The 21062-nt window shown below is 44.7% G+C and overlaps 1 protein-coding gene across 2 annotated transcripts in view; it reads left to right on the forward strand.

Moving 5' to 3' along the window:
• Nucleotides 1–6037: 6037 nt before the first annotated feature.
• GRIA1 (glutamate ionotropic receptor AMPA type subunit 1) overlaps nt 6038–21062 on the forward strand; it is a 280768-nt gene continuing 265743 nt past the window's right edge. For both annotated transcript variants that reach the window (XM_006766280.2, XM_006766279.2), the window contains exons 1-2: nt 6038–6504; nt 9445–9582. In XM_006766280.2, the coding sequence (XP_006766343.1) occupies nt 6423–6504; nt 9445–9582 (220 nt within the window). In that variant the 5' untranslated portion in view covers nt 6038–6422. The remainder of the gene's footprint in view (nt 6505–9444; nt 9583–21062) is intronic.

Here is a 21062-nt window from a genome sequence, read left to right on the forward strand (position 1 = left end):
ATCCAGGCTGAGGGCTGTCAGTACAGCAGTGGTGGTGGGAGCCTCTCCTGCCTCCTCAGCCGTGGTAAGGATGTCTGCAGCTTAGGGCTACTCCTCGCTGACAAGTGGACATGCCCTGAGGGCTGCCGGGCTGCCAGAGGGATGTCTGATTGCCATCTTAGGCCCAATCCCCTGGGGAGCGGGCCTAAGCCAGCAGGTGGTCATCCCCTGAGGGGTCCCAGACTGCAAGACTGCACAGGCCGGGCTGAGGGACCCCCTCCCCCTGAGTGCACAAATTTTTGTGCACCAGGCCTCTAGTAACTAATATAATGGTGTATACCAACTATACTTAAATTCTAAAAAAACAAAATAGGCATTAAAAGGCAAAAACAATGAAAGGTCTGTTGGAGATTATTTTAAATAATAATAATAATGACATTTCACATCTCTGTACTATAAGAGCCGGTGGAGTCCTGACTGTGTGCTTGGAGCTTTGCCGGTCCTCTGGGAGCACATCTCATGAATCCTCATTCCCATCATTTTATAGACAAGACACTGAGACGAAGGGGTTAGGAGGCTCATTCATAATCATGAGTCCAGTGAGGATGGCACTCGGAGTCTGGCCAGCATCCACCTGAGCATGGCTGGGGCAACCTTGCTGAGGGCTCCACTGGTTTGGAGGAACAGTCAGAGCCTCCAATTTCTACCAGAAACGATGGTGCTGCGTAGGAGTTTCCCTGGAATAGACCTTTTTTTTCAGGCATTGATCCTGCCCCAGGGTGTTTTCCAGAACTTGCACTGCTCCCTAATTATCTAGTAATGCTGAGGGCTTATGAAAATGCTGTCATTTGTGTGAGAAGGGAGCAGGGGGAGAGGGAGGCTGAAAGAATGAAAAAAAAAAGGGAGAGAAAATGCTGCTAAACCTGGCAGACTTCCAGGGTGGGCAGTTACATTCTTTGGGGTGGTGTTCTCACCACACACAGTCTGCAGAGTATTTGGGGAGCCTTCTGTAGGTATTGGGCTAAAACCATGAAAAATATTATCCTTATTATTTTTTCTACATCTTTTAAAATGGGGACTTTCTAAAACCACAGAGGCACAAACGCTCTCTGATTGCGTTTTTTGCCAATTTGTTAGCTGTCAGGGATCTGTACTCAGATCATAAATTTGACAGCTTCCCCTCCCCCTTGAATTGTTTCGCATGAAAAGCCTACAATGTTCAAGCCCAAACAGACCTTGGTACACGCCCAACGATTTACAGCTGGAGGTGTGAGCCCAGGGAGGGGAGGGAACCTGGGAAAGCCACTGCCGCAGGTAACAGGAGGCGAGAGCATGGGGCTCCCAGGCTTGATCCCTGTCCTTTTCCTTCCTTGCCTGGTCAGTGCCATCCATGGACCCACCAAGTGTTAGAGCCAGAACACCTAGTCTATTCTCGTCATTTTACAGATGAGAAACAGAGGCCCAGAAACAAAATGAACCTATCCCCCAAGTTGATGGGGGGGGGGGGGCATGGTTGGACCCTGTCTCTGGCCTTTTTCGCGGAACCAGAACTGGTACTATATGGCCTGGGGGCCAGATCCAGCCCAGAGACACTCCCTTCTTTTTTTATTTTTTTGTTGGGTTCTTGCAATGAAGGTACAAATAATAGAAATAAATTTTAAACATCCATATTTCTACTTTCTTTTGAAAAATAAATCAGAAGATATGGCTATACAGGGGCTGCTATTGAGCTCTTAAAACCACCTTCATACAGGGTGTCTGCCCTCTAGTTCTATTTTCCCTCCGTGCCCTCTCCCCTGTGTGACTCACTTCATTCATTTCCTGCTTGGCCCAAGAAGGCATTTGAATTCGTAATCCCTGCCCTGCCCGGCACCATTCTTCTTGATTTGTGGTGTAAATCCAAAGCCAAATAAATAAGTCTTAGGCTATTTTGGCTACATGATAATGGAACTTAAAGTATGCAAAAAAAGAAAAAAAGGGCTGGGACCAGTCATAATTCATCTTTGGAGTGGGTGCCACACCGTCTCCGACCACAGGAGGACTTTTCCTCCAGCCTGCCCACTGCCTGGAGTACCTCACAGTACTCATTTTTTTTGACTTTAAGGAATACATGTGGCTTCTACCCACTAGATGCCAGTAGCACCTTCCCAAGTGTGACAACCAAAAATGCCTGTAGACATGGCGTAATATCCCCTGGGAGAGAAGTTCACTGCCAGTTGAGAACCATTCATCTACAACTTTGAGTTCTTACTTAACCATTTGTACACCATAACTGTCTATAGACGCAAGCGGCAGAACTTTTTTAATTAAATTCAAAATATTGTGGCAGTTAACTGGTTAATGTGTATGTTAGGTTCCAATTCCTGCCCTTGTGGGGTTGTTGGGAGAATGAAATGAATAATGGATGTACAAATGCTGTGTAAATCACACGTGCCATGTGTGTGTACAGTTTGGTTGCCATCAGTCACAACAGACTATGAACAGTCAAACCTTCCAAGATGGATACTGGGGATGGTAAACAGGGTTGGAAGCTATAAGGAGTTTGACATGGTGAACTAATGAAGGATGACATCAGAATAGATTGTCCAGGGTGTGGATGGTATGTAGTCTTAACCTCTGAAGCTGAAGTCAGTGTCTTCTTCCTCACACACATTCCTGGTACAGAACTATCATACTAAAAAACTACCCCATGGCTCTCCATTATCTGCCAGGAATTCAGTGGCTTCCATTCAAATCCTGACCCTGACCTCGTCTGGGTTTTATGTTCCCCACCCTGTCCTGCATGGGCGTCTGCACCACATGAGGCATCTTCTCTGGCCTCCAGCATTTGCAGGTGCTCTTCCCTTGGTTTGCATCTCTGTTCTCAGCCCTCACTTTCTTTCTTTTTTTAATATGTTTTCATTAATTTCAGAGTGAGGAAGGGAAAGGGAGAGATAGAAACATCAACGACGAGAGAGAATCATTGATCTGCTGCCTCCTAAAAGCTCCCAACTGGGGATCAATCCTGTAACAGGGGGGAGTGTGGGGGGGTGCCCTGACCAGTTATTGAACTGTGACCCCCTGGTTCATGGGTCAATGCTCAATCACTTGGCAACACTGCTGGGCTCGGCCCTCACTTTCTGCCTGTAGTTTCCTCCTTCACAGCTCAACTCTTTGAAAGCCCTGCTGGCTCCCCACAGACAGATGTTCGGGTCACTTCCTTCTTTGCTCCCCTGAGTTGTGTTTACATCTCTATTAGAGCACGTGCCATGGTCTGCTTTGGATGACTGGGTTCATCTGTCTTTCTCTTCTACCACATTCACCTGCCTTGAGGTGGACTGTGCATCTGATTCCTTTCCATATCCCCCAGCACCTGACACCCTGTTGGATACAGAATATGTTCTCCACCAATATTTGAAGAGAATTCTGAAGGCAAACAGTTGAACCTAAATGTACTTAAACCTAGATGCCCAGACTTGAAATGTATAACCTCCATGTTTATTAAATCACTAGAGGCCAGGTGCATGACATTCGTGCACTGGGTGGGGGGTGGGGGGGGCGGAGAGGAGGGGTCCCTCAGCCCAGCCTGCACCCTTTTGCAGTCCGGGAGCCCTTGGAGGATATCTGACAGATGGCTTAGGCCTGCTCCCCTTAGTGCTGCTACAGAGGCGGGAGAGGCTCCCACCACCATTGATGTGCTTGCCAGCCATCAGCCTGATTTCTAGCTGAGCAGTGCTCCCCCTGTGGGAGTGTGGGACTGCACTGACCACCAGGGGGCAGCTTCTGTGTTGAGTGTCTGCCCCCTGGTGGTCAGTACACATCATAGCGACTGGTCGTTCCGCTGTTTGGTCAATTTGCATATTACCATTTTATTATATAGGATTGAACAACTCTATATACTTAATAGGCCAAGGGGAGTCATTGTCCATATTTGAACAAAGCAATAACGAAGAGCTATATTTTAGGAAAACCCATCTGACTGCATGATTTATAATGATTGAAGAAAATGCATGGTTTTGACTCCTTTAAGCCCCTCTCCTCCAAAGTAAGCAAAACAAGTCTTGCCTCTTCCAGGTGGGTGTTGAGGTTTTGCTAATTAATTCTTGTAAAGGGCTTCAAGATCTTCCTCTGAAAGGTGACAGAGAAGTGTGAAGCTTCCAGTGACAGCCTAATTATTATTATTACCAGGCATAAAGCTCAGAGATCTTAAAAGATTCCCCAGGTACCATTCAAAATAGTAAGAGACAAAAAAAATGCAAACGGAGAAATTATATTTTAAGCCAGAATCACTGCATCGCAGACGTCTAATGTCAGCGGGGACTTTAGAGGGAATCTTTCCTGATCTCTTCTCTCACCTTCCCAAGCTGAGGTTCACATACCTTTAGAATCTTCCTGCCGAGTGCTGTCTGCATTAAAACCTAAGGGTTAAGAGCTTGGGCCTGACTGCAGAGTTTCCTGTGTTCAAATCCCCAATCTCTTCCTTGTTTGTAATGGAATATCGGGTGAATTTTAGACCTCAGTTTCTTGAACTATAAAATGGGGATTAGATGACCTACCACAAGTGTCATTGCACAAGTACATGATGCAAACACTTTGCTTGGCATGGAACCTGGCACATGGTAAATAAATAAACATTAGCTCTAAAAATCACCTGAGCTAATTAATCTATGTGAGAGTGCATGGGAAATTACAAAGCATCTGACGTCTAAGTTGCTCCTATTTTAGGGGCTCCATTGAACACAGTCAGATACTTCTTGCAAATCCCAGCCCTCCTAACTGTCCTGCAAGTGTAGGAGAGTGCGCACGGTCGGTGAGGGAAGTAGGGAGTTTTGGATGGTCAAGTGACAAAGCAAAATTGGGTCTGTTCTCCCTCTTTCTAACAGAGGAAAGATGAGCTTTCCTTTCCAAGACTATCATTTATCAGGTGGGATTCTGACCAGGGCAGTGAGTGGGCCCACTGGTAATGCCCAGAACATTCAAGTTCATAGGTTAGACCATATATGTGTTGGTCCTGAGCATCTAGACTCCATCTTAGTAGGTCCATGTCTTTATGATTGAATCCCTGAAGCCTCACTTTTTTTCATCTGTAAAATCGGGGCTGTGGCCATGTCACAGGTGTGAGGAGAGAGCAGGATAACATTGTGAAGTTGCTTCAGAAACTGTAAAGTGCTGTGACTGGTAGTGACAGCCACTCTGGAACCCACACTTTCCCTGACCACAGTTGTTCCCCCCACAGGTTAGTTATTTCAGCGAAAGCCCCTGTCCAGGAGGCTCTATGGAGCTCCAGTTTACAGGAGAATGGCCAGCATCCAGAGGTAACTGTAAGAAGTCTGACTCCTCTCACTCCAATCTCTGCAAAATGACTCATGTAATTGCTCTGGGCAAGTATCCTTTGCCGTCATGTACACCCACACATTCTGATGCCATAGTCTCCTGTGGAATGCAGGGGAAGCGGGGAAGGGGGCCCATTTTCAATGCCTATGGTTTAGGGACCACCAATTCCACCCGTAAAGGCTCACAGGGACTGCACAATGTCCAAGCAAAGGCACCTGCCAATCATCCCAGACCCTCAGGTTTGTCTTACTGTCACTCCTCCCATTAGGGAGGGAAGGGTTTTTTTCTCCTCTAAAGCTCCTAGGGGGGATTTCTAGGGTCTTCCCCTCAGGAGTTAGTTGTAGAAATAATTGGGCCAGTGGAGTGCAGGAGATATATCCAGCACAGCCCGAGCGCTCCTAGAAAAGTGACCTAGATCAAGCAGCCTGTGGATGGAGGACTATTGCGGGGGACCCCCTGCCACCTACTGACTTACAGCTGAACCCACATTCCCAGGAGCATATGCCAGGCTGGGGATTGGGGGAGGGGGCAGAAAGCTGAGGAAGGCAAGGGGGCGGGTGAAGGGGCCGGTGGCTTTGTCCCTTTCGGGACCCAGCTCCTTGTATCACACTCCCTCACCCACCCTCCCACCCATCCGCCTGGCACCCTGGAAGGAGGACGAGGTGAGGAAGGGAGGCAGGGAGTGACAGGGAGAGAGGGCAGCTGTGGAACTCTGAGCTGGCTGGTGGGTTTGAGCACACAGCTTGCTGCCTGTGTGAGTGTGAGGGGGAGAGCGAGAGCAAGGGAGGGAGAGAGAGGCAGGCTGCGAGAGGAGAGGAAAGGAGAGGAGAGGAGGAGAGGAGAGGGAGGAGAGGGGAGCAAGCGCTCCAGCTAGCATGAGGACGGCTTCTCTTTTCCGTGCTCAGTTAATCTGACTGTCAGTTGGTGTTAACGCTGCAGTTTAAGTGCTCGGATTCCAAGGGAAACACACACCTCGCGGAAGGAAGGAAGGAAGGAAGGAAGGAAGCAAGGAAGGAAGGAACTGCAGGAGGAAAAGAACAGGCAGAACAGAGAGAGGAATACAGGGAAGGGGGGAAACACCAAATCTATGATTGGACCTGGGCTTCTTTTTCGCCAATGCAAAAAGGAATATGCAGCACATTTTTGCCTTCTTCTGCACCGGTTTCCTAGGCGCGGTAGTAGGTGCCAATTTCCCCAACAATATCCAGATCGGTGAGTGAGAGGGGCAGCCTGGGGAGGGACTTTCTGGGGTCTGGCAAGGTTTTTTCTGAGGTGGGGGGTGTCTATGTCTCCCCACCCCCACTAAGGACTGTGCTTGGCTAGTGAACGCTGTGCTGCGGTGATGGGAGAAGGACTTGGGCCACAGCATGGGGAGGGGGCTCCTCTTGATCAGATGAGGAGCAGAGGGGAAGTGTGTGTGTGTGCGCGCGCGCGCGCGCATGCACACACACACACACAAACACAGTCCCCACACACTCTTACACTCCAGGCATGAGCATATGAAATGGAGGAATAAAAATAATCAGGCTTTAGCAAGGAAAGAAATGGTGGGTGTTTAAGGAGTTAAGTCCGTTGCTTGGTAGATGGTGCCTGATTTCGTTTACTTATATAAATACCTGTGGTGTCTCATGTGTGTGATTATGTATTAAGTAGCCACATAGACACTTAATTGAGAGTGGCAGTGATTTCTTAGCTGGAGGAGGTCTCTTTAAAGAGACCCTCTAAAATAAGGAGCGAAGGGTTTATTGCAGCCATTGAAATAATGCCAAAAGCACCCCCTCCAAGTCAGGGGGGCTCCCCTCCTGCTCTGGACTCTTCCAGCTGCCTGCTCTCTGCTATCTGCCATGCCGGGCTGGTGGTCCCCTCTCCTGGGATCCTGGAACTTCCTAGTCTGCCTTTTCTCTGCTCCTTCAATGGCTCCCTCCTCTTCGATTTTCTGTGCACAGGCATTTACACACAAATGCACACATTTACACATGCTCCTCTCCCCTCCTCCGAGCTTCCCACAGCCCTGGGTTCTATCCTCTCAACTTGGAGCTGGTTGCCACAGGCTGCTTGTCTTTTTGTTCCCTGTTTCCCCTTCCTGGTTGTTGTGCTTCTAAGAAGACCCCCACCCTCCTTGTATTTATGGGGCAGCCAACCTACACTGCTTCTCCTGATAATAATGGGTGAAAGCAAAACAAACAGGAACTGTTACACCAATTACAACGCGTGTCCACAAGGGCCCGGGATTCAGTGTGACCGGCATCTCAGGGCTGATTGTGAGGAGGAATCAAGCAAGCTGCTCTGCTTGGAAGCGTCTTGGCTGGTTTGGATTCTGTTTTCTCTCCCCTGCCAGGGACCTAGCTCCGTTAGGGAAAGTTCCCATTACCGATCGCTTGTGCTTTGTGTGTGTGTTTGTGGGGGGCTGTGGTGCGGCTGGTATTTTGTTGGACACGCAGCATGTGCTGCAGTATCAGCCACTTTTGGCCACCCCAGCAGGCTGGCTCCGAGGGCGGTTGGAATTGCCACGGAGTACCTTGCTTTGTTTCCTGACACCTGTTAAGCTCCATCCTGAACTGTGTCTGTGTACCTGTGTTTGTGCCTTACACGCAAAACAAAACTTCCTGCCTCCCAGGAGGCACTTCCCTGCAGCCCAGCCTGTAGCTGCCTGCCTCCCCACCCCCACCCCCTCTCTTTCATTCACTGCAGGGGTGGAGGAAGGGAACTGGGAAGTGTTTTGGGGTGTGGTCATCTTGGGGGTGAGGGGAGAGCAACAGAATCCAGAAGGAGTTTGTTGTTTTTCCTCTTTAAAATGGAGCCTATGAATAGGTGTAAATCACTTGCTTTTAGGTGTAGCATTGCTTATGTTGGTACTTATGTATTGCCCATACCTTGCTAATTGGAAATATTTGTCTTCAGATATGTGAACTTCTTTCTCAGAGTGTATTGGTGTATTTTGCCATGGGATTAACGCAGGGGGGTGTACATGGTATGTTTGCCCATGTGTCTCTGAAGAGTTTTCACCATATTTAGCTCCCACCTGCTGTTCAAATGATACAACCATTGTTCCGTTTTCAAATAAAGGGCTGAAACATTAAATTGTAGAGCAAATGCTGAAAATATCACTGCTAGCAGGTAGTACTTGATTTTCTGATCTTTATGAAAAGCCTTACCATCTATTTATTGGTTCGGAAACCAAACACGTCTCCCCTGTATAAGAGGTTAGAAGTGCCTGGCATCAGGACTATGATTCCTCTGGGCTCTGCGATAAACTTCTGTGTAAACATTCATTGTAGTGCAGCCTCTGGAAATAGTTCATGCTCACTCACAAGAATGTATTTTAATTCGTTTACATGCCCACAGTAAATACAAAGGCAAGCCATGTACTCTTGTTTCTTGGACTGGAGCTCCAACAGGCACCTTTGTTGTTCTTTTTAACTAGAATAGAACATTCATATTCTCTGGATATTCTAAGCCCCCAGCTGTTGGAAGGCCAAGGTTCTATCATGCAAATGCACACCAGGGCAATTCCTTATGTAACAAGTCATTCCTAGGTAGCTGGGATGTGAGTGTGAAAGAACCAAAACACTGTTTGCATAAAATCAAGAGTTTTCAGAGGAGATGAATAATAAACCTTCAAGGCCAGTTAAATCACATGAAGGTCTTGGCAGGTCCAAGGCCAAAAGTGTCAAACCAAATGGGTATAATGCGGGAGAAGCCCCTGAGGCCCCAGAATTAGGACTCACTGTGCCACATTTATTAGTACTACCCCTGTAAGGCTCTGTGGTGAGAAATGGGTTCGATAGAGGACAAAGTTAGACACAACAAGGGCTTATGTGCATATAAGAGCAAAGGCCACCTAGGTGGTTGGCACAGGGAGGAGGAAGAGAAATGTCAGAGTTCTCCTGTTTTCTCTGACCTCAGCTGAGTTGAGGGGTGAACAATCCAATGTTTGGGGAGAGTGACTGGTGTGTTAGAGGCCCTTGTCCCATGAAAGGCATCTACAAAAGTGTAAGCCTCAGTGTCCAATTACCTCTATTTGAACTCTCAGTCCCACCACTAAAGGCTACAACTAGTGAGTTTGGCAGCGGGAGAAGAAAGGGGTCCTTCTGAGGAGGAATCAAATCTGTTTCTAGCTCAGAAACCATGTTGCATTTTCTTTCCTCATAGGGGGATTATTTCCAAACCAGCAGTCGCAGGAACATGCCGCTTTTAGATTTGCTTTGTCGCAACTCACAGAGCCCCCGAAGCTCCTCCCCCAGATTGATATTGTGAACATCAGTGACAGCTTTGAGATGACCTATAGATGTAAGTAATTGCTTCTATTTCTGAGATTTTTTTTCTGCGATCGACCAATGAGAAGAGGGGCTGTGGGTAGGTGATGGTGTTGCAAACATGACTTGAGTTGTCATTTGTCTTCATAAGAGGAAGCCCTCCAAGAAAAATGTCTAGAGCCTTTTGAGTGATTCCATCAGTTGGCATTTTAGATCTTGCAATGCCTCATAGAATGGGTTCACTTTTTCATTGTCAGCTAACTTTAAATGCCAGCATGATGGGTACTTGGGTTGACTGCATTTTCTCTACCTCGCAGCTGAAAGAGTTTTCGTACTTAGGAAACTTCTGAGAGACATTGAATTAAAGAGTTTGACTTGGAGAATGTGGTCTAAAATGCTTAAGCCTTGCACTAGCTGGTTTGGCTCAATGGATAGAGCGTTGGCCTGCGGACTGAGGGGTCCCGGGTTCAATTCCGGCCAAGGGCACATGCCTGGGTTGTGGGCTCGATCCCCAGTGGGGAGCCAGAAGGCAGCCAATCAATGATTCTCATCATTGATGTTTTTCTCTCCCCCTCTCCTTTCCTCTCTAACATCAATAAAATATATTTAAAAATATAAAAATAAATGTGTAAGCCTTTTCCTGTCTGCAAATTAAAAGGAGAAAATGTTCCTGTAGCTTGATTTTAAAAAAAGGCTATATGAGAAGTTGTATATCTGGTTTTCCATTTTGGGAAATGACCAATAATTGCTTAAAGATCAGTGCCTTGATTATTTCTAAAATGCTTTGAAGTGATTGATTGCTTAAGACACATTTTGCAGGGCAGACTTTGAGCATAACGCAGAACAGAGGTGACCTCAAGAAGGAGAAGGGGGAAATAAAGTTCTGACATCTGAATTGAAAGTCTTATAAAATATGGGCAACAAACACTATCCTGCATTTTCCTGACAACTAGGACTGAAAAGGAAATTGTATGGTCACATGATTGCCATTTTATGACAGATGAAAGCATAAAAATTAATCAGTAGAGACATATTCCCTCCAGGGATTAAGCTCATGTAGGATATTAAGCTCATGGCATGGAAGTGTGAGCTGAATGGGCAAGAACTACTTAAGATTCGAAACTGGTTTAAATTGGCACCATAGGTTTTGTGTGCCACCGTGGGCTCAGTGACTTCTGCTGAGCTGTGGATGTTAGAAGTCAAACAGACCATATTTCCTTCATCTCTTTATTGAACTGAACATGCCTGCAGGCTCAAGGTGAGAATACAGAATTCTTCCTGTCCCTAAGACCAGTTATAGGATAATGTAGATACAAATTCCAAGAATTATAATTTTACCAGGTTCCATTTATTGAGAACATTTGTTTCAGGAACTAAAAGTATTTTATAGATAATGATAGTAACATTCATTCCCATGTATTGAGCATCTACTATGGCCTATGCAATGCATTAATTGCTTTTCATGTGTCAGCTCATTTAATCCTCACAAGAGCCCTGCAGAGCACTGTTATCTTTTAGAGATGAAGAAACTAAGGTTTCAACAGGTTATATAATGTGCCCAAGATCACCTAGGAAGTAAATGGTGGTCTAGTGACCCTAAAGTCCATGTTCCTGGGTGATAGATACACCAACCAATCCCATGGTAACCTGATCAATTAGACTGAGAATACCCAAGAAGCAAAAGGGAGTTTTCTGGGTGTTGTAAGGCAATGGCCTGATAAAGCACCTAAGAAGAAAACTGTATAGTGCTTCAAATTGCAGCTTTGATTTTGCAGAAGAGTGACCCATTGAATAAATGAAATAGCAATTCTTCATGTTAGTGATGCTGAGATTGAAACTTGTCTATTGTGTTATTTGATACCCTTCAAAAAGAGCTGAAGTTTAATTGTTGAGTTGTAGTTCTGTGAAACCATCTCCCTGGAAAGCTAGAATAATCTTGAGTCGGTATTTGGTTGTCCGATAACCTCTCATTTATTTTGATATGGCTTACAGTAGGGTGTTTGGATAGATTTGGGTGTGTGGATCAATGCATCTAAAAACAACCTGTGATTATGTATAATCTTTTGCATTCGTATGAATATACTAATTTGTTTCCTGAGGAAAAACTCCAAAGCTTTTGTCATACTCCATAGCTTTTGTCATACTTCCTCTCAAAAGGTTCCATTACTCAAGGATTACTTGTTTAGGGAATCAAGAAGAATAAACGGCTGGCACTCATACTACTGAGAACTGTCTACCACACAGCTTGTTGGAAAGAGATGTTAACTGCTGTCCTAGTGTCAAGACGTTGACTGACAGGACAAGATAAGAGAAGACAAAAATAGGAGAAAATGTTCTGAGGCAAAAGGTGGTGCTTCTGTACTGTTATCTTCACAACCTAAGCCTTGATCTCTAATAGGGTTGGTGGCCATTTATTGGGGAGATTGAAATATGAAATATAAACCATTGTGGTTAGTTGAACCTAGAATGAATGGATCTGGGTTCTTGACCTTGATTCCTGCCATGTACCCGTGCAGAGGTTCCTGTGAATTTGGTTATGCTTTCAATGCTTCTTCAATCTGTAATGAACATTAGAAAACCAAAGATGATAAAAGACCCTTGTTCTCAAGTAGCTTACAATCCAGCGAGGGACATTACTGAGGGGGTTGTCTGAGAAGCAATAACGCAATCTTGTGCTTAGATCTTTAATTCTTCCCTTTACCTCTAGGATCAGAGAGGGTACTGGGCAGTTTGGGTAGTAACAGTGGCACTGTCATTCCCAACCTGCCTGGAAGATTCTCTGTTAACTTCCACATGAGGCTGGGGACCATCTGGGCTATGTTCATGCGGTCCATTGGTCTGTGAAAACTGTACATCTGTCCCAATTGGAATTGAATAAAATAATGTCAAAGGGAGGAGAGAGGTTTTAAGGAAGATGCATCAAATTAATCATTTATGGGGGAAAAAGTACATCTTATTCAGATTTAATATCAGGTGCTTTTTGAAATCTGGACCGGTAGTTACTTTAAATTAACTGCCCCAGTTTTACCACCAGAAAATAATCAATACTTTGTATTTTTATAATTTTTGCTGTCATTTGATATTTTCTTGTGCATTTTGCTATTCATTATCCCTCCACCAGAGGGTGGAGAAGGGAAGGGAGAAATATAAGAAGAGCTACACCTACTGAATGTGTTAGTAACAGGGATTAAAAAGAAAGAATGGTAGTTATAGGGTAGGGGACACAGAAGAGGTGGAAGAGGCAAATTGCTAACACCACTGGCCAAAATGAGTTTTGTGTCTTTGCATTCAATCTTTCTTGCTTTCCTAGTATGCCATCATTAAGGAATAGAGTCATCGAATCAGCAACCCAACTACCTTGGGATCTCCTCTGAGTACTCGTCCAAGCCTACAAGGGCAGTGTTGGGAAGATTGTCCATAGAGATGGTAGTTATTGATCATTCAGTTTATCTGGGTGCCTTTATGGTTAAGTATAAATAAAGGGACAGATGAACAACTAATTGGGCTTTCTATTAGCAGTCTAAGGAGCACTGCTGCAACTTAATTCTGACCTTTTCATTCATGTATCCACCCATTCATTCAGCAAATACATGCTATATGCCTACTTTGTGCCAGGCACTGTGCAAGGTGATAGGAACATAATGGTCAATGAAGAAGACACAACCTCTTTCTTTGTGGGGTTACATTTCAGCTCACAGGTCCTCAAATTTTAGTGCCCATAATATTCATCCAGGGAGCTTATTAAAAACAAGATTCAGAGGCAGACTCTGGACTTTCTGAATCAGAATATTCAAGAACTGGCCCTAGGGGGATTCTGCAGTAGTTAGTATGAGCATCCAACTTTGAGAAAGAAACTCTTTAATCTAAAAAGTCTTCTATTCCCTGAGCAAGCATTTCTGAGCTTTTAACGAAGCCCAGGTATGGTGTTAAGCACTAGCAATGCAGACAAAAGGAAGACATGTTCCCTGCCCTGAGGACCTTATTCCCTATAAGGCTGACTGTCCTCTAAAGAGAAAATTAAAATGTAATGCTGTATGTGCTATAGCAGTGATTTGTGGGGAGTGTTAGAGTTGTCTTGAAGAGTAGGGTTGGTTTCTCAGAGAGTGGTAGTGGAACTGAGTTTTAGTGATAAACAGAAGCTCTCCAGGAGGACCAGGTGAGGGGGCTGGAAGGGATGAGGTAAGTGTGTTCCTGGAAGAGGGAATGGCATGTGCAAAGGTAAAGAAGACACATTACCTGTTGCCCCTGCTCTAACCTCCCTCGGCACTTTATTCTAGGCCAGTGGTCGTCAAACCGCGGCTCGCGAGCCACATGCGGCTCTTTGGCCCTTTGAGTGTGGCTCTTCCACAAAATAGCACGTGTGGGCGTGCACACAAAAAAAAAAACAGGGGTCGGCAAACGGTGGCTCGCGAGCCACGTGCGGCTCTTCGGCCCCTTGAGTGTGGCTCTTCCTAAGCCTTAGGAGTACCCTAATTAAGTTAATAACAATGAACCTACCTATATAGTTTAAGTTTAAAAAATTTGGCTCTCAAAAGAAATTTCAATTGTTGTACTGTTGATATTTGGCTCTGTTGACTAATGAGTTTGCCGAACACTGTTCTAGGCCGCTCACTTGCCAGTTATTGAGGACTGCAGAAGGGGTTGCCAAATAGCCATCCACAAGCCAGTTTTAGTACAGTGTTTAAAAAATATGGGATTTCACATAAAAATCTGGGTATCTTAGCTCTCTTTGAAATTTCAAAAAATCTGACAACACAATATAACACGTCTCTTCTGTAGCCCCAACTTGCTAGGATGGAGCAGAAAGTATCCGATCTAGATGGCTTCCTTCCACACCAGCCCTGCACTGCTCTTTTCTTTACCTGCCTGGCTCCCAAAAGCATTGCTTTCTTAAGCCCCAGTTGATTTGTTCTACAAGGTTGCCTGTGTTGTGTGTTTATAGGTCAACTCTACCATCAGAATATGAACTGCTCTCCAAAAAGACCATGTAAATCTTTCATTTGGTGTTGCTGAGAGCACATGTCACAGGGCTAGTCCCCTAACACAAAGGAACAGCTGTCTCCAGGAGTCGGGGAACACCACAGCATAAAGGTGCTGAGAGCCTAAGTGGCAATCAGCTGAGGGGTAGTGTGCCTGATTGTAGTGGGTCCCCTTCTGTTGTGAACCTACTCAGGGAACCCAAGGGCATTCTAACAAGACTTTAGGCATTGACAATAGACAAATGTCCTTTAGCTTTTGCCTGAGCATCCTTCATCATTTTCAGATTTGTAAACTAACTGCCCACAGACTTGTTTTTTTTTAAAAAAAAAAATATGGCATAAAAATATAGATTTCTGGCTTCTCTGAAAAAAAAACAAACAAACAAAAAAAGTAGGACATCACACAACCCTGGACCCACATTCCTGTTCAGCTTCTATTGTGTAGAGCTGAGAAGTACTGTCCTCTTTAAGTGTAAGGCATAACCTATGAAGTTTACCAAAATCCTTGCCACTCCCTATTGTACATGTGGCCAGTGTATAAAAATGATTTTGCTTGCCCAGGCCAATAAGCAGGACAATGTGCTTATACCTGATGTCTAGCCTTCAGCATCTGTCATTTTATTATTTCATTCTAATAGTACCTAAAATTCACTCTGTAACAAATAGCTGAAGACACAAAAGATGTGCAAAACTCCTGCTATTCAAAACCTAGTTTGTATATCGTAATGAAAAGCATGGAGGGCTGGTGGTGGGATAAATGAAGACTATTTTGAAGACCTACTATGTGCCAGATGCTTTACATGTATTTTCTTATTTAAGTTTTATAACAAAAATTGAAAGGATATTATCCCCATTTCATAGACGATGCTACTAAGACCGAAAAAGATAGTGTCTTCTCCATATGATGCAATGAATCCGAACGTAAACTAGCATTTAAAACCAGCCTTGGGTCTAAACTCAATGAGATTTCACCCTTTCAAGATATATGACTATGTGGACACACACAAAAAAGTGAAATGGCATGAGACCCACACAAGAAGTGCCACAGTCAAGTTTATGATTCAGGATTAAGAACTAAGACCTATGAGGCAGAAGCTAGAAACTAGGTAGTTGTGGATAAGGAAGACTGCTTGGGGGAGATTGGGCTAGAGGAGGCATTGAAGGGTGGAGCAGATTTTGGTAGTAACATGAGTGGAAGGTATTTCAAGTGGGTAAAATTACAGTATTTTTCTTCCCTCCCCTCAGCCACTCCAGCGTATGTTTGTTTCAGGAAGGTGGGGCGTTCAGTTTGTCATCTACAGCTACACCACATTCTCAGATGTCTGCATGTCTCTGCTTGATGTCACAATTTGATTGTGGCTCCTCCATTTTTAACCTGTGCCCTCAACTTGAGACATGTAGTTTTCAACATGTGTCTGTGGGTGACTCTTAGCTCTTATTATAATACTTATGACCATAAGTCTTTTATTTTGTGCAGAAAAGTGGGTGTGAGCATTGCTTTCTCTAACTACTTGGAAGACTTCTGCTGAGATGGGAGAGATTAATGTCCTCCTCTGAGATGCTCAAGATAAAGCACCAGACAATGGGAAACCATTAAGGTTCATGCATTTGTTCATTTGTTCAAAGCTCTTCTATCATTGACCTTTCTGAAGCATAGATACCTCTAGAGGCCTGATGCACAAAATTCATACAAGGGGCTTGGCCCTCGCAGCCCCGACTGCCTCAGCCCTCACAGCACTGGCTGCTTTAGCCTTCACAGCCCCAGCTCTGTCCAGAAGATCATCCGGATGGTCAAGGTCGTCCAGACCGTCGTTCTGCTGTTTGGTCTAATTAGCGTTTCAGCTCTTTATTATATAGGATAACTGCCCCTTCCAAGTCCCTGCAGACAGCATTCATTGATTACAGAATTCTTTCCCATTGAATCTTGACATGGCCTTAAATTTCTTTTCACCACAGCATTCCAGGCAGCTACTACAAATCACAAATTGGTCAGAGTTAAAGTTGATGCAACAGATAAAATCCATTTGCTTTTATAAGGCATTACAGTAGGAATTAAGGAAAATAAAATATATTAGGTATTGATTCTCCCCTTAAGGACTCAGGTTCCTATAGAGGAAATAGGCACACACACAAAAAAAGATATAATAGTGTCTCTCCCCCTCCCTCCCTCTCTCCCTCTCTCTCTCTCTCTCTCTCTCTCTCTCACACACACACACACACACACACACACACACACACACACGAAAGCAGGAAAACTTCCTGATGGAGGAATCAGACTAGGTTTCATAAAACAAGGACATATGAATTGAATTTAGAAAGACAGGTAGGATGTAGACTGGAAAATACACACACGCACACACACACCACACACACCAAGTTTGATGCAGTGAAAGTATTCTGGATCGAGGATTGAAGACATGGGTTCAAATGCTGGACTATATTTTTAAAATCATTCATATGTGACATTGGAGAAACACCTCTTCCCCACCACCCAGTGCTAATTTGTAAAATGAAACTCAGATAAATCTCTAAGAATCCCTCCAGGGCTGTATTTCTATGGTGAGAATGCATGGAAAACTCCAAGGATAAACAATTCAGAGAAGACGCTGTTGTACCAGCTGTTGGTTGGAGGGAGGATCACTCAACAGATTGAGAATCTAAGGAAAGCTCTGAACCCCCCACCCCAACCCCACCAAATGTCACATTTTACAAACACAGGGGTATTAACCCTACCAGGAGCCTCAGGTGCATTCATGCAATATTCACTAAGTACTGTATTTATGGAGTGCTTATTATTGTGAGCAAAAACAGAAAACAGCCTTGTGCTCCTGGAGCTTACTGGCTAGTGAGGGATGCTATCCTATCTAATAAAAGAGTAATATGCAAATTAACCATCACTTTGCAATAAAGATGGCGGTGCCCACAGTCATTAAGAAGGGAATACTCAAATTGATGCGACAAAGATGGCAGTGCCAGCTGGAGCCATGGACCCGGCCAGAGAGCGGGTAGGAAGGCCTGGTTATCCTGGGTTGCCCCAGCGACCCAGGAATGGGGTTAGGGGCAATCAGGCCAGGAGGGGAGGGCAGTTGGGGGGGATCAGGCTGGTGATGGGGGAAGTTGGGGGCAAGCAGGACGGCAGGGGGGGGCCAGTTGGGGGTGAGCAGGCTGGCAGGCAGAGGGTTAGGGGTGATCAGGCAGGCAGGCAGGCAGGTAAGCGGTTAGGATACAGCAGTCCTGGATTGCGAGAGGGATGTCCGACTGCCAGCTTAGACATCAGACATCCCCCAAGAGGTCCCAGATTGGACAGGGTGCAGGCCGGGCTGAGGGACACCTCCACCCCACCCCCATGCATGAATTTCATGCATCGAGCCACTAGTTAGTCATATGATTGTGCAAATGAATGTATCATTATAGGTTGTGACAAAGATGTGAAAAACAAGGTCATAATTCAATGAAAACATATTACAAAGGAACTAGCTCTGGCAGAGGAATGAGTAGGTGTTTGAGCTGAGAACTGAAGGCTTTTGGTGATGTGATGCTGGGAACAGGAGGGGTATTCTAGAAACTTCCTGGTCAGAGGCCTGGTGGTGGGGAAAATGCATTGGGGGGGGGTGGTTGGAGCTAGAGAGGGTGGCAAGGGCCAGGCCTGGTGGGCCCTCTTATGCATTTTGATCTTTAAACGAGAGCTATGACAAACCCACTGAAGAATTTTAAGCAGAGAAGTGCCATGTTCAGATTTCTGTTTTCTCACCAGGAATTAGATGATTCCGAGCACTTTGACAATTCCACGTTCCCTGGAGGCATTTTGCTAATGGAGCAATGGCCTTTGCTCCTTTACTCCTGTTGTGAGTTTGGGATGAAGTCTGGAAGATGCACAGAGGAATAGATGCTATGGTGAGGGTGCAGGGGAAGAGCTGATGATTAGATGGAGAAGTGAGCTGTTGTATGTGGCTCTGCAGTGTGCCCAGGGCAGGAGGGGTGTGTGTGTGCTCAATGAGATTGGAGCTCAGGGAGACTGGAGCTAATGGAGATTGGAGCACATGGAGATTGGAGCTCATGGAGATTGGAGGCTGATCTAACATGGGGGCTGGAAATCTGGTGAGTGTGTATTTGGAAGCAGAGGGAATCACCTAGAGCCCCACTTATGTAATCAACAGGGAAAGCCACACTACACTGCATCTTGGTCTCTAATCAAACCAGAAAATTCAATGGTTCTAAAATTACCACTGCTGTTTCCTCCACTTTGACCTATAAATTGCTCCTCCCATGGTCCCCTGTGGAAATTCTAACCTCCTGGGCAGCCCTTGCTCTTATGCTGCTTCTTCACAATGCCTTCCTCGCTTTCCCATGTTCACACCCTCCTCAGCCACCTCAGCCCTTTGTGTCTTCTCCATAACAGCGGTTACACTTGGTCCTGGGTTTCCCTTACTTGGACCCTTGTTTTATCTGCCCAACTGGACTAAGCAATGTGAGGATAATGGCCTCAGTTTCTTCAGATTCTCATCACAGTCTCTACCACAGTGTGCAGAGGTGCTAGTTGAATGAATAAATAAGTGAGTGAGTGAATCAATGCATATCTACCAGTATATGTTATGTAACATCAGTGCCAGTATTGGGAATAAGCCTGAAGCATTGTTGTTGGGGGGGGGGGTTGATTTCACCAGTTCTGAGAGTTTCAGCAGGCAGCATCGTACCTATGGAAGGTTATTACAATCGTGTTTCTGGAACATGATGTGGTGAAAATTAATTGTAAATCAAATCAAAAGCTCATTTCAACTCATCTGGACTATTGTCAGTAGGAGTCCTAAATAAGGTATAAGGCTCCATTTCCTAAGTAAAGGATTTCTGGTTCAAGGCCTTGCTGTGCCATTGCTGATGTGCTCAGCTTGTACCAGTCATTTCTCCATTGTGGAAACTGTTTCCAGTGAAAGTAAGTGCTTATTATGAGAAGGAGGCACTCAAAGTTAATTTCAAATCAACTCTCCACTCAACACAATGCCACAAGGTAGGTACTGTTAGTCTGCTATTTTCACAGATGAGGAAACTGAGCTCTCAGGAGGAGAGGGGGTGGTGGTATGTGTTTCTGGTTCCATTATTAGACATCTGTGGGCTGGGAGGACTTTCTTCATTCCGTTGACTGCTGTGTCTGCCTGCTCCCCTGTGGATCCTGTAGTTTCCCTCCCGTGGAGGCAGCCCTCCTCCTCCTCTGGTGTCCCTGCTTAGTGCTTTTGTCACACAGCCTTCTACATTGTCAAGTGGCCTGTGCTGCTCGGTGCTAGCTGCAGTCAAGGTGTGCAGGGCACTGAGGTCACTGGAACCCCCCCTCTCCTGAGTCCCCAACCCAGCTTCAGTGTGTCACAGCTTGCTGTCCAGAGAGCGTAGGGAAACCCAAGGTCATGGGAGGTCCAGATCTCAGAGGATATAGGCACAATAGAGGTTAATGAGGCAGTGGCAGGCTAATGAAATTGACACCCTATGGTGAAGCCTGTCTTTGCGTGTTCATCGTGGAGGATTGCTGAGATGGAAATTAACTTTCTGAGAATAGTTTTTATTTTATGTACAAAAGTGATATGTGTATTGTAGAAACCCATGGGGATGCAGACACCAAACAAAATAAAATTTGTGTAATTACAGTGCTAAAGATAAACTCCCCATCTCCTTTCTGAACATTTCAATTTAGAAATTAAAAATAGATTTATATTACTATCTTAAAAAAGATGATTTTTCTACTTAGTATAACACATTACTTTGAACATCATACATTCATTTTAATGGCTTCCTAAAAGCCTATTGTACATATGTACCCTGATTTATTTGTCTCCTTTTATTGACTATCTAGTTTATTTTCAAGATTTTCTTAAAAAATAATTCTATGATGATCATTCCAATAAAACTTAATCATTGGTACCTATTATTCTAGTTTTAAGAGCATTATAGCCCCAAAGGACAATTTCCAATGAAATTAAATAGAATAATTAGTGTATACAGAAATTAAAATAATTTGTTCAATGCCAGTTTTGACATTGACTTGTTGTATGACCTTGAGAAATCTTTGTGCCCAGCTGAGTTTCCAGACACACGATATGGGTAATAATACCAAATTCTTAGGGGTATTAGAACAGGCAAATGCCATTAGTTACATGAAAGAGCTTTGAAGAATTAGAAGTGGTAGGCAAATGCAGGGCAATATAATTAACTAGGCTTCTTATCTATTAACATAAATGCACCACAAGTACAATGTGACTAAGTAATCTTTAGTGTTTTCCTATGAGGGTAGTCATTATCTATGAATGAATCTATTTTGTGGATGAGGAAAATTGAAATCTTAAGGAGGCTAATTTGTTCTGGGTCCAAATATGCAGCAACACTACATCTGAAAGTATTCCTTTGCACTTGTGATTCAGTCCACAGGATCAAACTAAATATGTGGGCCAGACAGTATCTTTGACTTAAGAAATTATTGCTTATAGGGATGAAGGGCCAACCCCATTTGGGTGGTGAACACTCAGGACTCTTTTTTAAATATATATATATA

The sequence above is a fragment of the Myotis davidii genome, unplaced genomic scaffold (assembly GCF_000327345.1).
Source record: "Myotis davidii unplaced genomic scaffold, ASM32734v1 scaffold18, whole genome shotgun sequence".
In the NCBI taxonomy this organism is placed as follows: Eukaryota; Metazoa; Chordata; class Mammalia; order Chiroptera; family Vespertilionidae; genus Myotis; species Myotis davidii.